The 16,356-nt window shown below is 41.7% G+C and overlaps 1 protein-coding gene across 1 annotated transcript in view; it reads left to right on the top strand.

The window, feature by feature from the left end:
- Nucleotides 1-16,356, top strand: part of thsd7ba (thrombospondin, type I, domain containing 7Ba) — a 140,457-nt gene that overhangs the window by 40,291 nt on the left and 83,810 nt on the right. The window contains exons 4-6 of the mRNA XM_035173650.2: nt 2,050-2,298; nt 3,199-3,368; nt 8,649-8,807. Of these exons, the coding sequence (XP_035029541.2) occupies nt 2,050-2,298; nt 3,199-3,368; nt 8,649-8,807 (578 nt within the window). The remainder of the gene's footprint in view (nt 1-2,049; nt 2,299-3,198; nt 3,369-8,648; nt 8,808-16,356) is intronic.

The following is a 16,356-nucleotide window of genomic DNA, read 5'->3' as shown; positions in this document are numbered from 1 at the left end:
TAAGATAAGTCCAAGATTATAATGAAATCATGGTGGCTGTGTGAGATGAGCTGGATTGCAGTCGGTCTGGGGAACAGAGCTGTGCAGATAACTGGATTCATCTTACATTAATCTCTTTATCCACGGATGGAGCAGAGGGTGAGCATGGAGAAGGATCTGCGGTTGAACGGGGGCGTCTGTGAGGTGAACTCCTCCCAATGGAGTCGGTTGTTTTTGTGGTTTGCGCGCTCTCCGTGGTATTTTTTAATAAGAGGGACATGATCAATGGTCAAGCCGCCCCTCGTGATCTCAGTGGGACTCTCTCTTTGTGCGGAGGTGTTTTCGGTGAACTGAAATCAGTTCTTTTTTTTTTTCTATGTTGGTTATTTGTTCAATTATAACTAAATGATGTGAGAGCTGGTGTTTCACTCGCACACAGGCACGGTGGTGAGCCACTATTGTGTTATATGTCAAGTGCTGCTCCCCTGCCCTCCCCTGTTTTAGCTAACCCTGGTATTTGAATTTGATAAGAATGGATTTTTTGTGGACACAGACACTCACACACACACAAAGTAATAAACAACACCCCATCTTGTGCTTTCTCTTCAAGCAGAGAGAAAATCATTGCATGTATATTATATTGACTAAATGCCACTGTACCATCTGTTTGGTGTAAAGTGACACTATTAGCTGACTGTTACGATCAATCAGCGGCTGCCATTCACGGGAGCCATTGTATCAATAATATGCTTGTGGAGTAATGCATTTTTTTTTTTATTGTTTGACATTTCTTCTATATTTCTAGTCACGGACAGAAAGATGAAAGCATTTAGCAGCTTTTGGGATTGAAACGCATGTATGGTGTTGCATGATTTAAGGATCATGCCAGTTTTCACGTGATGAGCTGTGGTCGTCCCACGCTGGGTCGGTTTGCAGTGAAGCAGCTTAAAATGTGCGTATCTTGTTATGGGTTTGGATATTCTGCCTGTTATTATCCTCTTCCAGGCAGGTTCACTGGCTTTATGGCTCCAGTGTGAAGGGACCATTCATCTTACAGTGTTTGATAAGCACAGTTTGAACCGAGGAGGATTGGATTTTTGTTTTTTTAATATGGATTCCCCACCTGAATTCTGCCTAATTCTGCTTTTCTAATTACAGCCTAATTACAAAGTAAATCTCTAAAATGAGCGCTGTACTCACATCTTAATAACCCAACCAATTACACTATCCGAATTAAACAGTTAAACTAATTACATGACTGATGCACTTGATTTATTATATTTTTCAAGTGAGGATATCGGCTCTGTGTAGCGTTTGTGTAAAAAGGTTGACTCTATGTCGTGAGACCTTTACTATTAGGATGGATAATGGCTTCAAATATTGTCATGCAGGAGTGGAAGCGGCAAAGGTCACTTGTTTGTCAGGGGATCCAGATTTCCATTAGAAGCTTCTCCCAGCAGATGCTATTTCTTACAGCTGATTTAGCTCATTTTTTTTACTTTATCTACTGTAATGTAACCACCACAGCCACACTTCATACCCCAGGTCGGAATATACTTGCTGTTAACTGCATCCTGTGTCCGTTTAGTGATTAGAACGTGCAGGTTTTCACATTAACGTGACGCATACGCAAGATGAAATACCCACATAATAGGTGAAGGCAGGAGTGAGTGTTTGACAGGATCAGTGGGCTCGGCATCAGCATCAGAAATGTCGGAGAGTTTTGAAATCAACAGCTGTCTTGATGTAAATATTTGCCAAATTTTGAACCTTCTCGAGTGTCGAGAAAGAATCAAAAATTATAGAGCAGAGCACTCCACAATCAGTCTGAGTTTTGTGGCCTTGCCTGGAATCCTTCAGTAACGGGAGTAGTACCAAGTCAAGTCTGTAAACAAACATGCAGCAGGTTGCGTGCGCATGGTCAAACAGCAGGTATTCCACAGGCCTACCAGCTCCTTATGATCTCTATTCTCCAATCATCAAGGGGTAAAAAAAAAAAGTTGTGAAATAAAATCAATCCGTCAAGGCGTCACTATTGTTGTACTTTGTCGTTTTCTTCTCTGGCTCCAGTCTCTGTACCAAGGACAGCTCCCCTCTGACCTTCCAGGCGTGTGTGATGCCCAAAGACTGTCACATATCTGATTGGTCATTGTGGAGGCCGTGCTCCAAAACCTGCCGCTCCGCCGACCTGTCTCCCGGCTACCGCCTCCGGTTACGGATCATGACACAGATCCCGATTGGCGGGGGGAGACGGTGTCCTGCCCTTGAGGAGAAAGAAGCCTGCAACATCATGGGAGATTTACTTCTGAACTGCCCCAGGTACCCTTCTAAATGTTTCTAAAGTTTATTCGGAAGCCATCAATCCTCCATTTACCTTTGATCTACTGATGCAGATGTTTACGCAGAAAATGTCAAACTCCTAAATCCAAATAATGATTTGTAATTTTCTCCTGAGCTTTTTCACCTGACTAATTACGAGAGGAGGCCTAGAGGCTGCAAATATTCATGATTCCACTATTGACTGACTTTTTGCATATTTTTTGGGGCTTTACCTCAATTATCTTGTGACACCTACTGTAACTGTTCAAAGTTCCTGACCCAGTGGACATGACGCGGATGACAAGCAGTGTTTGACAGAACCTCATTGTTTTCAGGGTCGACTGAGTCGCGATAGGCTTTAGCTAATATTAAACAAAAGTAGTCAATAGAGAATCATTTTCCCTGCTGGTAGATTTTGTTTAATTTTCTAAATCTACACCGAGTGCCTGAGAGCAGAGGATTTACATGATTGGAGGAAAACTCATTACGGAAATTAAGCATTTGATAGATTACTACAGGCTGTTGTTCTGGTAAACTCTTGCATTATTATTGCTTTCTGCACCGCTGGATTTTTCATTGCTGGGACCAAACATTTATTTTAGAAGTTTGGAAATGAAAATAATCATGCCCTTCTCCTTCTGACGTACTGAGAGAGAGGCTCTTTGCTCGCACCAATTTGTCTTTTCCTTTGTGTGAGACTCTATTTTAAAACCACTGGCACTGCTGTGTTTATACTGATATGTTATCCTGTTTGAGTGCATTCATTTATCAATTTGGTTTTGAATGGATGGCAGCTTTTTTTATACCAAAAATACACAAACACCATTTATCTGTTCCCTTGTTCTCACTGCAAATGGACATGGAAATTGAACACACGTGTTAATTTCCTACATCACTTAGGTACATGTGGAGGAGCACCGACTGGGGCGACTGTCGCGTCCTCCCCTTGCTGAGCCAGCAGGCCCGGCGGCTGGTTAACACCAGTGTTCTGTGTGGAGAGGGGATCCAGACCAGGAAGACCTACTGCGTTCAAGTCCCTGATGACTCAGCACCACATCACAGGAAAGAGGGTAAGGGGGAAAAAAACAAACTTCTTAATCACAGTTAATCCGGGGCTTGCTGGAAGCTCACGGTGACTCAAGAGATAAACCACAAATAAATTCCTAATTAATTCGGTGCTGTGTCTGGATATGAGCCGTGAGCATACATTATTAAGGTTAAAGTTAGCAGCAGAGCATGTTGGATACTTTGATTAATGAGGGCAACAAAAGCCAAAGAACAGCCTGTGTTGCTGAAAAATAATCTTTATTGTAGGGGAGACAATACGGATCATTTTTCTTATTCAAATTGTGTTTTCTTGATTTTCATTTCAAGGACTTGTGACCTCCTGGATTTTTGATGTTATTTGCAGGTGTAGAATTTTAAAATATACATGTATTATATTTCAAAAGCCACAGCGGCATTAGAAGCGTTTTTTTGGCATATGCCTATAGTGCTTCTCTCTAACCACCTGCATCTGTAGTTTGTAGTTTATGTAGAATGTTCATGTTCGAGATGAAGAGTAGCCTTTATTCCTGAAATACACAAGTTTGCCTTTGCAGTTTCCCCCAGTGAAGTGTTCAAACGAACACGAATAAAAACCTACAGCCATGCTCGCTGCCTTGTGATGCAACAAAGTTCCCACTTTAAACTAATAGAGTCGGACACAGAAGCCCAAATGATTCCAGATGAACACAGCAGCTTCTCCGCCCATGACATGTGTAGAGGAGTGGTGGATGTCTTTGTCCTGCTCAGGGAGAAAAGTGGCGTATTAAGAAAAATACTGCTGATGAAAAATGAACACTCAGTATTCTTAAATTTACTTTATAACAGATCTAAGACCAAAATTAGAGCTTTTTTTCCCAGTAACTCTACAGATAGAGCAGGCTGTCCACCAATCACAGGGTTGGTGTTATGATTCCATTGGCTTTAGGGAATAGAAGACGCTCGGCAAGTACTTTTACTTCTAATAACTAATTTAAAGCAAGTTACTTATCCTCAAGTACAAAAATGTATGTGTCACTTGTGCCCGGCAACATATCAGTTACGTCTACTTTTACTTGGGTACATTTTGTTCTACTTTATTTCTACTTCTGTGGCTCAGGAGGTAGAGTGGGTGGATCCCAGTCTCCCCTGTTCCTCGTGCTGAAGTGTCCTTGGGCAAGATGCTGAACCCCAAGTTGCCCCTGACGGTTGTTAGTGTGTGAGAGATGTGCGATAAAGAAAGTGCAGCACATACTGTAGATACACCTGAATGTGTGAGTGGTAAAAGCGTGTGTGAGTGGTCATCAAGACCAGAGAAGTACAATATAAATACTGCACCATTTATCATTTACTTTTTTAATTTCACTAAAGTAAAATGTTTGACTACTTCCTCCACCCCTGCCACATTATATCCAGACTGCTGCATATATAAAAAAAGGAACAGACAGCTGCCTTGGCTTTGTTTTATACATGTAATAAAAACTCCACAAGATACAGTGGCTGATATAATTCTCTAACTCTGCCCTCGTAGTCACACATGGATGATCTCAAAATGCCCCCAACTACAGACGTTATTACAGCCGACGTTTAAATAAGTATTTTCCTCAGCGTTTTCAGTCTCACCTCCTCCCATTAAAGTTAGTGTGGAAATCTAACCGGCTAAATCACTTTAATGTGGGGGTGGACGCGGTAACATCCAGGATTGCATTATATTCTGCAAGCATCTGTGTAATTGTGTCTAGCCAGGATTGTAAAAGGAAATGGGTACTCTCCAAAAACAAGTAAAAATAGTTTTATGAGGTTGAGAAATATGGCCACTGGTGCTCAGGTGAACTGGCAGCGGGAGGGAATTGATTGAACACTCACTCACACACACACACACACACACACACACACACACACACACACACACACAGAGAAACAAACAGGTGACAAACAAGAAACACGAGGGACAGAAAAGCAGCAGAAACATGAGGAATGAGGGAGAGACGCAGCCGTAACCATGAGACATGCAGATTTAACACGCTGCCATTAAAATGCCTAACAGCTACAAAATGAAATTCAGTGGATGTGGAGGATTCATTTCAGGAAGGTATAAAGCTGCTGAAGTTAGTGAAAAGGGGACAGAGCCTCATCTGGTGTTGTGGTGTTTGTCTTTAGTGCCGCACTAACAGCCAGACTAACATTTGGCTGAGGGATGTTAGTCGTGTGGCCAGACTGCTGCTGCTGCTGCTGCTGCTGCTGCTGCTGCTTCTCTTTCACCGAATCCCTCCGCAGACATGAGGGGATCTCAGGTGCTGAGGTACAGGCGGGCGACACAGCAGCGGAAGTTCAGTAACCTTTGACCTGAGAGCTGTGAAAACTCGCAGGTTCAGCTGTGACTTTAATGCGAAGTGTTTTGGTGCCACTTACTGATCTATCACAGGTCAGAACTCAAACAGTTTTTTGCAATAGGTTGAAATATCTACCGATGCTTGTGTTTAGAGTGCGTTCTAGGACTTTTGAAAACAGTGGGGGAAATTTTGGGATTTCAAATTTAATCAAAATGTATATTTCAGTAGTGATATGAGGATTAATTGTATTGTTTCACTTAAAACTTCTTAAAACAAACTAGGATGTCACTCAGCAGAGCTCATACCTCCGCCGAGGCCCAACAGTCCCCTTAAATTAAAGATATGCCCCATTTTTTTACATAGATCCATGAGTTATTCTGTGGGAGAACTGTGGAGATGTTGAAAAAAAGATTTTTCTCGCAACGTAAGTAGATCAATTTCCTGGTCGGCTCCCTGATCTGTATCTACGTCAAGATACAGATATAAAGTTAACGCAATAAAGTTAACAGCAACACACATACACACATATATGACTACTGCTGTTTTGATGTATAACTTATCTCCCTTTGCATACAAACGAACACATTGATTAAAATTCATTTGTCGCTCAAATTGATTTCAATTTTGCCTTTAATAAAATTTACCTCGGGGGCTTCACTAGAACCAAATCAGCTGAGCCGGTTGTGATCCCTCTGTTATATGAGAACATGTCAGTTAATGGTTTGTTTGAAGCTGTTAACAACGCATTGAGGAATTCATTCTGCTGCCGTGTTTTCATTGTTCCGCACTTGGCAACCCGCCCGTGTTTAATCGGATGCAATACATATGAACAAAGGAAATGAGCTGTAGTCCTGATTAGCTTTTTACAGTGTGAACGTTTGACCTAAACTCTCTCTCTCTCTCTCTCTGCCACAAACTCTAAAATTGAGTTTCCTACGTCTGAGTTTGTGCCGCGCTTTCCTTTGTGTGCGCCCGAAAAATGGCTCTGTTCACTCAGCACGCCACACCATCTTCTAAAGATACAACTACTACTTCCTGTAGTGAATGTTTTTTTCTTTTAAAAGAATAACACGTAAGATTAAAGGAGAAAAACTCTAATCCAGGTTGAATCACAAATGTTTCTGTTCACTCTGTGTGGGGGAGTACATCCACAGATATATATATATATATATATATATACGCTAACAACTTTAAAGAGTTTCTTTCCTAAGCTGTGTTACCAACCTCCAGAATCCAAGGTTTTACGTGCCGCAATAAAGTTAATTGCTTCTGGCACATATATCATCATAGATATAGATAGAAAACAAATGTGCCAGAGTTGCTACGGCAACCAGTGTCACTGATAGTGTCACCACACGGCTTTGCTCAGAAGTGATACTCCTCAAAAGTTCCAATGGAATTAAATAAAAGTTATTAGCTTATAAACTGCCTCACATCGCGTGTTTCATTTATCCTTTTTAATTGGGCACAGAGGGTTGTTTTTAATGGCTTTCGTCTGTAAGATCCTCTTTTCCAAATCACACATTTCCCCACCTGATCAAAATAAACATTTAGCAAATAATCACATTGTAATTTAGTCTCCATCCAGATTTCTTGCTCCAGTGTGTACCTGATGAGCGGACATGTGTAGAATATGAATGGCGGCGGCTCTTTGAACCGGTGGATGTGAGGGACGGAGATCAATACATCAGCTGTAATGTTGACCCAAGCGGCTTTAGCTTATGTAAACAGATGTGGCGGCGTATGTGTGTGTGTGCAATATGGAGAGCTGCACCTACTGGGGTCTGGTAATGTGGAAAAGTATTTGCTCCTGTTTGATGTATACTGGAGGTAACGCAATTGATCAAAACACAACATCACAATCCGGGGGAACAAAGCGGGAACATCTGTACCGAGCACTTTATCTGCGCGTTTAAGCAAGCATCTCATTTTAACAAAAGGAGATCAAACACCATGCAAATTGCTTTTGGTGAGAAGACAAAATGCACAATGGACATTTGGGGAATTTCTCTTCAGGCTCTCATTTAAATGGAAATTTGCGTTTCAATGATGTGCGGAGGTGCATCAAAATGGAATATTAGATTGAATAAATCCCCTGTGTTGTCGCTGGGCAAAAAGATACCCTCTTATTCCGTGTGAGAGACTGATGTCAGAGCCCATTACAGGTGGCAGAGCTTTCTGTGATCTACAAATGATGCCAGCCATGCTTAGCCGTGAATTGGTTATACCGTGACTTGCCTTCACTATCTCCCTTTTCAGCTCCTGTTTACTCCTTTAGCTCGCCGCTGCCCTCCATTTAATATTCTCCGGAGCCAGGCATGAGATGAGAAGAGCAATTTTCCCCCTGTTCCCTCTGTTTTCGCCTTTATTTTTCACTCCACGTAAAACAACTTTGCTAAATCTGCCCTGCTTTTCACCACGGTGTGCAGCATTCGAAGCTGTAGCCTTTAGTAAGGTATATAGGCGACTGTAAATAACATCCATTTTTTCAAGTCCAATGACAGTGATGCTTCTTCATCCTCTTCTCTCTCTTCACTACATCTAGAGTGCAAACACACACACACACACACACACACACACACACACACACACACACACACACACACACACACACACACACACACACACACACAAGTGCTTTACAAAATACATTGGAATAAAAAGACAAAATAAGAAACAGAAATAGAGAAATTTTACCTGAAAGATAAAGATATATATTCACCTAAAAATTTAATAATTTACGTTTTGGGAAATTGCTTTTTTTTCCCTATAAGGGAAACATGTCCTCAAAACAGGGCTTAGGTCTCCACGACAATAGTAATGCCAAGGACAAACACACACACACACACACACACACACACACACACACACACACACACACACACACACACACACACACAGGCACATTCACATTCACATTCACAAACACATTCCACCACTGCTGATTTAAGCCTGATTATTCCTTGCCTGTGTTCCCTGTGTTTGTTTGTTCAGTGTCCAGACCTGTGAACACCAGGCTGTGTGCTGCCATGGAGCCGCCGTCCGCTGTCCAGCCCTGCTCCATCCCCTGCCAGAACCACTGCCTGCTCTCCCAGTGGACAACCTGGGGCTCCTGCCTGCACGACAACTGCAAAGAACCACAGGGGAAGAAAGGTATGATGTAGTAAACGGGAAGTGGAGGGAATCAGAGTGAAAGAGCTTTGGCTTGAACAATCTGCCGTGATAGAATGTCAGTGTAGACATTTGTCATTATGCCATAATGTTTTTTTAAACAATGTGCTCAAGGTATCAATGCTACTGTAAAGAGATTGAGCATGTTTCCGTGTTCTATGCTGAGAGGTCTGGCTACACATCTGCCCACGGTTCCATTCATACTCAAATCACCGTCCACGTTGGTCTGGGGTTCCATGAATGTACCCCTGATCCCACAGGTCATTCCAGCAGGTGGAGTAGTTGTACCTGGAGCATGTACAGGCGAAAATATGTTGGGCTGCACATGGACATCTGCATAGGGATGGGTGGATGATGACTGTTGGACACGGAAACAATAAATTCGCCACAAGCCTCTCGTGTTTCACATCACAGCAACTATGTCTACTGCCAATAAGGAAAAGTATCCGAGATGGAATATTTATAACGGTGACTGCTATGGTCAGTTAATTTAATTTGAAAGTATTAGCAGCACAGCAGCACTGTCACACCAATAATCTTTTAAGGCCATGCATGCTTTTCTAAAGTGTCCTAAAAGAACACTGTGTCTTAAAATACATCTTCCATGGAGAAAGACACTTCCCCATCACTGATGACTCACGAGAAGACAAAGGGGATTTGTTGAGTGAACACACTTTACATCATGTTTTTTTTTTTTTAATGCATATTTTATAATAGCTTTGCGAAACAATCACCATATTAACCTTTAAACATAACCAAAGCTGTTTCATTAGCATAACGTTTCATATTTTCAGTGCGTCACCCACCTCCTAATTTGTGCAGTAGAAACAACATTCCAATGTAAAGGCGACGTCTTGTCACATAATCCATTTAGAGGTGGAGAAACATGTCTGGTGCCCAGAATACATGCTACACATCTGTGTGAAATTCAGGCACAGTGTTTTCCCACTGTGTGACACATTACACCGTCTAAACGTCTTCTGCCAGAAACACCTTCCAGCACACGGGACTAAACTGGTGTTAACGTAAAGATGAAACTAGCGACTGTAGTTGTCACCAGTTGGTCAGTGTACAATTTAGATAACATGCGTCATCATTCCAGCTGTTTTCAAAGGTTCTTACGGAACATTGTTTGGCAGGTGAACAGACAGACTAGTGGACATCAGACCACAGACAGCCTGTTAAGAAGAAGTGATTGGAGGACTTCATGTTTCCATGATGTCACCAGTCACACTGTCACGGCTTCTAATAACACCAGAATACACGATGTCCACATAGGTGTGAATATTTCATATAAGCTTCACACGTACCACTTTTGACAATTACCACCATATTTATAAATATCACATTAATACTGCATTTATAATATAGTAAATATTTCAGTCCCATTTTACATCAATTCTGTTTCAATCCAACATCTCTCTCTCTCTCTCTCTCTCTCTCTCTCTCTCTCTCTCTCTCTCTCTCTCTCTCTCTCTCTCTCTCTCTTGATCGTCTATTCACTTGGAATTAAGGCTAAATGTTTTATTCACAAATAAAAAAAATGAAAATCTTACACATTTATTATCTGATAAGTTCAGTCTCGCGGTCTGATCTCCTTCACTATATCACTTATTTTATTTTATTATTTGAATATGATTATATAACCGATGTTAAGAATATCTTCTTCTTTGATCACAGAGATCGTGTGTCTGCACAACCCTTGCAGGTTGATTTGCATTGTAGTCATATGATAACATTTGTATGAAACCCAATAAACCAACTTTAAGTTATTATTATTATTATTATTAGTATTGATTATATCATTTTAGTGAATTATTTTGGTCATAATAATCATTACATCCCAGATTGAGTTTTACAATGGTTCTACCACTCATGATAAATACACTGTCCAAACAGAGAAACTGACCTAAATCATGAGTGTTAAGTCAAACAATAATTATCTGTTGTGTCGGCTGTAGCCATGTTGTACATTTACAATTAGCTGTTGGCAGCAATCGTCACCTAAGAGCCGAGTACCTTCAATACGGTCAACAAGGGCCTTTACACTACAACCTGAAAGCTATTACACATGTACACGTTTTCTATTTCGCTGTCCCCCCATGTTTTGAATGTCTAAACAGTAGATAGTGCTGTGTGCTTTGGCAACAGCGGCGCGGAAAGGGAGGGGAGGTGTTGAGCCTGACGGAGGCAGAGAGAGAGTGACAGCGCAGGAGAGGGATGTTGTAACAGCGGGAGAGAGAGGCAGTGTATGTTTGAATCCTAAATTGTTTGTTGATAAGCGTCTTGCTGAGAGGAAGTGCGCTCGGGAAGGAGGCAGTACACGTAGAATCCAGAGCAGGCGAAAGACAGGAAGAGAGCACACCTGTAGTTCGGCTCGCAGTCCCCGGGAGGGTGATAGGAGTATGAGCAGATAAGATGCTTCCTGTGTGTGTGTGTGTGTGTGTGTGTGTGTGTGTGTGTGTGTGCGTGTGCGTGCATGCGTACAATTAGGCGTGCTGAAGTATTCCGCGTGCTTCTGCTGCGTGAATGTTCTTGTCTTTTTTGCACAGGTGAGCGCGTGTCAAATCTGACTGCCTTGGAAAGGTTACACATCGTGTGTTGGAGTGTAGTGTGTATGTCTGAGTCAGTGTCATGGCAGTGGCGGAGCTCCCGGTGTGTTAGCGCTGTGCTAAAAGGGCAGCATGACCTTGTCCCTGCCATGAGTAAATGTGCATGAAAACACCCCGGGGAGCGACTTAAGGGTGCATTGTTCAGGTCAGTGCCCACAATCTCCAGCCCAGGATCTCTGTGGGATGAGCCGTCCCCTCTCGCTGACAGTGTCATTAATATATTTCAAGGAGTAGAAAACACAGCATATGCTGTTCCGCACAGGGGTCTCTGGTGGCATACGCTCTTTTGATGGGGTTCATAAAGACCCAGAGCCCAAAGCTAAAAAAAGAGTATGAAACCGATAAAAAACCACTCGCAGTGAGCTCTGTTGCCTGGGAAGCAATGAACTGTTATTGAGTAGTAGAGTATTGTTATGATCCAAGTCGTTCAGCCGTGGACCTTGAGATTCAGAGAATTTCTTGCTCTTATATTGAACGTGCACTTAAACGAGACGTTTGCCAACATCAGAATAAACTGTGATCCGTTTCTAATCGAAAGGCCCGCGGGATCCCACTCTTCAGGTGGAGGAGCGGGGCAGCCGAGATGCTTGTGCTGCCCCGGCTTTGCTCTCTGGAAAATTACAAATTTAAATTGCTTTAGAGTGGCTTTATGTGCTTTTCACATTCCTTCCATGTTATCTCGGCCTATCACATTTTGCAGCTATGGGGGAAAATGAATTGAACACGGGAGGTTACTGGATAGAATTTTTTTGTAACGCCTCAGCTAGGAGTCACTTTGCTGGAGTGTAGGGGTATTTCTGAACAACAGTGTGATGAAAATCATTGGATAGCTCTTGTTTCCCTGAAATAAACCCGGTATGACCAAGAAACCTTTCAATTATTAATATCCACGGGGGCATGCCCACACCAAATTGTGTTATTTTTGCGGTTTGGATGTGAGCAGCACTAAGTGGCCTGGGCAACGCTGCAATCGATCCAGCATCTCTTCGCTCCTCGAGATCTCACCGGGGCAGCGGCGCTCGGATCTGGCTCCTGAGCCGGTGCCTCACGCCAGCGGATGGTCGGGGGATGTAATTTGTAGAGCGGCCATTCCGAGGTTGGACAGTTGCACCGGTGAAGGGAAAGAATGCAGGGCCTTTCTGCCAAGTGACTGAGCTGTGGTAAAACGAGACTCCAAAGTGCTTGAGCCTTTTTTTATACTATACTGTTTTGTATAAAATACATATTTTTAAGGAGAGAGACTGCCCATCAAGAACATGGGGTGTCCAGTCAACCTTCAATGAGGAAATGAATGTTTCATCAAACATCCAGCTTCCAGTGTTTCAGACGAGGGAATAAGAAGCAAGCTAGAGGCCAATAAGGTCATTGATCAGGTAACAGGCTTAATTATAATGATTATGTTCAACTGTTATTGGACAATTTATTGGATGATCCCCTTTTAGATTTCACTGCCACTGTCAATTATGTGTTAAAAACAGAGCATGCCGTCCAACGTGGACGCAGATCATTGACTGTAAAAGCTGTACAATCTCAAGATGCATTAAGGGAGAGGAGAGTGCGTTGCTAAAAGCTGGCATGTACGGCGAAGTTGTAATCCAGTGTTTGAAGATGTCACTCAGTGGAGAAGTCCTCTTTTTTGTGAAGTAGTCAATTTCAGTTTGTCGATATTTACCGAAGGGCCCACACTGAGGTTTTGTGTGGGTAAAGTGGATGAGAAGTGACACCTCCAAAGAAAGGTTCTTGAAGCACAAAATACAGGTTTTATTATGACCAACTCAGGGTTCTCCCACCGTTCCTGCAGGGTTTAGGTGCCGTGAAGGGTGGGGTGGGCTGAGGGTGAGGTTGAACTGCAATTTCTCATCCTCCTGTACATGCATGAAAAACGGCGTTTAGCTGTTTACCAAAATGATGTTTTTTAGATTTAAAGTTCATCATCTGACAGACATAGTATCTTAATTTTCCTCGTATTTTGCTGAAATAACTAGTTTTCACTTGTCATGAATCTTTATTTTACTTTGTAGCAGCGGAACATGTTGCAGCAGAGTCAAACTCCTGCAGATTAAACTGGATTCACTCGTCTAGCAACATAATAAGGCGGCTAGACATAATCCATAATGCAAAGCTTTATAAAAAACAAACATGAACGTCTCTGGAAATGTAACAACAACTGCGATCGGTCCGCTCGGTTTCACATGTCATGTCCATGTCTGTGAGTGTCCTGACAATCACACAGAACTCGACGTCCTCCTGCTGCGAGCGGTTTAACGCTCGTACACAACGTCTCCCCTGTCTATGCAGTAATTTCTGTAAAACTAACTGTTCAATATTCATCAGCTGTGACTGCAACACAACAGGCAACAACCCAAATGCTCATTGGCAAGTATAAATGCTCACAACAGCCACTTGCCTGGACTACAGTATAAACCAGACTTTAGCTGCTGCACTTAAATCTCCTGACCTTGCTTCAGATGAAACCTTAACAGGTGTTTAATCTGTGTCACACATGTGACTATCCTCAGTTGAATACATCATATTATATATATGGTAAAGTGTGGTTGCAGTTCTAAAAATGATATTCTCTTTAATCATTATCTTGATCTTTTTTTCCAAACATGTAGAAAGTTAGTGCAGCTTTAGATCTAATTATAACATTCACTGGATTTGTATGTGTTTACAAACAACACTGAATATGGACATTTAAACAGTGTTCCACATTCATTATCTAGACTAGACTGTGGCAGTCTGCCTTCCTCTGATTTGTCCGAACACAGTTTCATAATGAACCACCAACTTTTTTATACTTCTCATAATAACATTGGGTCTTTAACTAAAGTTTATACCGCCCATGCAGACAGTTGAACCTCATAGTTTCAACTGTATTTGTGTGCGTAGCTACAAGTAGCATGATGCAGTTGTCTCTTGAACACTAGAAGTTGACTTTCAACCTGTCACTTGGAATCTGTTGCACGTGAGAGTGACGGTCATGCACGTGCACCCCCCCCTACTGCTATAGATTGAATGGATTCTGTGGAAAACACTGTGGAAATGTTCTTTTGATGTCAGGAACTGGGACAAATTTCACATCTATTGTTCTATGCAGAAAAGCATTCCCGATCGACTGTACTTCTTTCCCCTTCTTGCTTAAAAAAGACTTGACATAGTAGTTAGGTTTAGACAGGAAGCTACACAGAAGACACATGGAATTACTTCACATCTTGACTCTGTGTTGCTCAGGCTTTGATCCGACACACTAAAAAAAAAAAAATAAAACGGGACTTTAGCAGCTTAACATCTGGGGAAAAAAAGGACGTATTTGTCCCTCAATTCACAGTCATCAGATATGATTAACTCCCCGACTAAGCCTCCGGGCTTGATTTTAATCATGTTATTTCTAAATGACATCATAGGATAAGCCCTATGCGTGTCCTGTTCTTATCTTCTTATATGTATCTGTAACCTATATGTCAGTGCACATACAGCGTGTATTAAATGCTCATAAACTTGTGTATACCCTAATTAGTATATAGCTTATTGTGTAAATTGTGTGAAGTGATTTAAACACTTTGAAACCACACAATGTTATTCTTAACTATGTACACACCATGCATGCTCTCAGGTTTATGAATATAAGAGCTGAAGAACGAATGTGAGTTGAAATGAGTCGTTACAATGGGCTTTTCATATCCACCACTACAGAGCTGTTCAGCCGGTGTGGAGCCCGCACACCTCAGCAGGTAGACGAACATTTATCAGCAGAAACAGCAGCGGCAGTGGAAAAACAGTGAGAGTCAGTAATTGGAGTGAAAAGTTCTTACCAGCTACTGGTAACTTGATACCGATCGCTTAAACTTATCCACTTTTTCCCTTCAAAAAACACCTTCTCCTTGTCTGTGTAGTTTGCTCATTATCCCCCTCCCTTGTTGCACCTTGTCTACGTTTTCTTTTTCTGCTTTTATTAATTTATCAGTTTGTCTCTTCACGACATGACTCCTGGGCACGTTATTTATTTAAGATCTTTGTTTTATAAAGGAAAACTGAGAAAATTGTGCATTTAAGTTGCTTTTCCTTAGTGTTTAGTTTTTTGTTGAAACATGAAGAAACAGAAGTGGTTGCTTCAAGTGAATGATTCTTTTTTTTTTTGTGGTGGATCCCTGATCCCACATACTGTAGGTAGTTGTTGTGCCTCGGACACATGTTCATTTCGACATATACAACTTACCATAGATACCATGCATTAGACACAGAGGCGCCCTACTGGAATTTCAGACTTGGTGCTGGGATCTGTAGATTACCATTATTATGAGTACATGTCGTAAAATGATAACTAATGTCTCAAGCAACTTTACCTTTCACTAGGGTTTTTTTTAGGTCAACCATTTTCAGATTTTAGTTATGTAGTTTGATTATTATGATGCACTGATGAATATTCAGCAACTTATTGACATTTTCCCCCTCAGCCTTATCTTTGTTTTTTATATCCCGCTTATGGTACGAGCACTGCAAACTGTAAACTAGCACAGTAAACTTTGTCTTCTTGTAATTTTATGCAATAAACACTAGACTTGATGTTAACACTGACACTTTAATAACGTTGCAGGAAATATAAGCAGTGGCCAGTGAAAAAGAGATGGTAAAGGTTTTGAGTCGACAACTGCAGGAAAAACCATTTACCAAAGTGACATCCAAAATATAGGTTTTTATGTTGTGCCTCTTCTGCGGAAAGACTCTCAGCCAAAGCTGCTTTGTCGATACAGCGGACAGCTCCTGGTGCTGAAATTGAGTGTCACACACAAGCACTCTGTCCACTTCTCATCCACTGCTCACTGGATTCCTCCCAACAGATAAAAAGCATAAGCAGTTGTATTAAGACCATTCTTTTAACAAATTAATTATATCTATGTAGAAATGTGTGTTTTCAG

This window comes from Hippoglossus stenolepis, chromosome 13 (genome assembly GCF_022539355.2).
Source record: "Hippoglossus stenolepis isolate QCI-W04-F060 chromosome 13, HSTE1.2, whole genome shotgun sequence".
Classification (NCBI taxonomy): Eukaryota; Metazoa; Chordata; class Actinopteri; order Pleuronectiformes; family Pleuronectidae; genus Hippoglossus; species Hippoglossus stenolepis.
The sequence above is the reverse complement of the archived record's forward strand: the minus strand, read 5'-3'. Positions and strand labels throughout refer to the sequence as shown.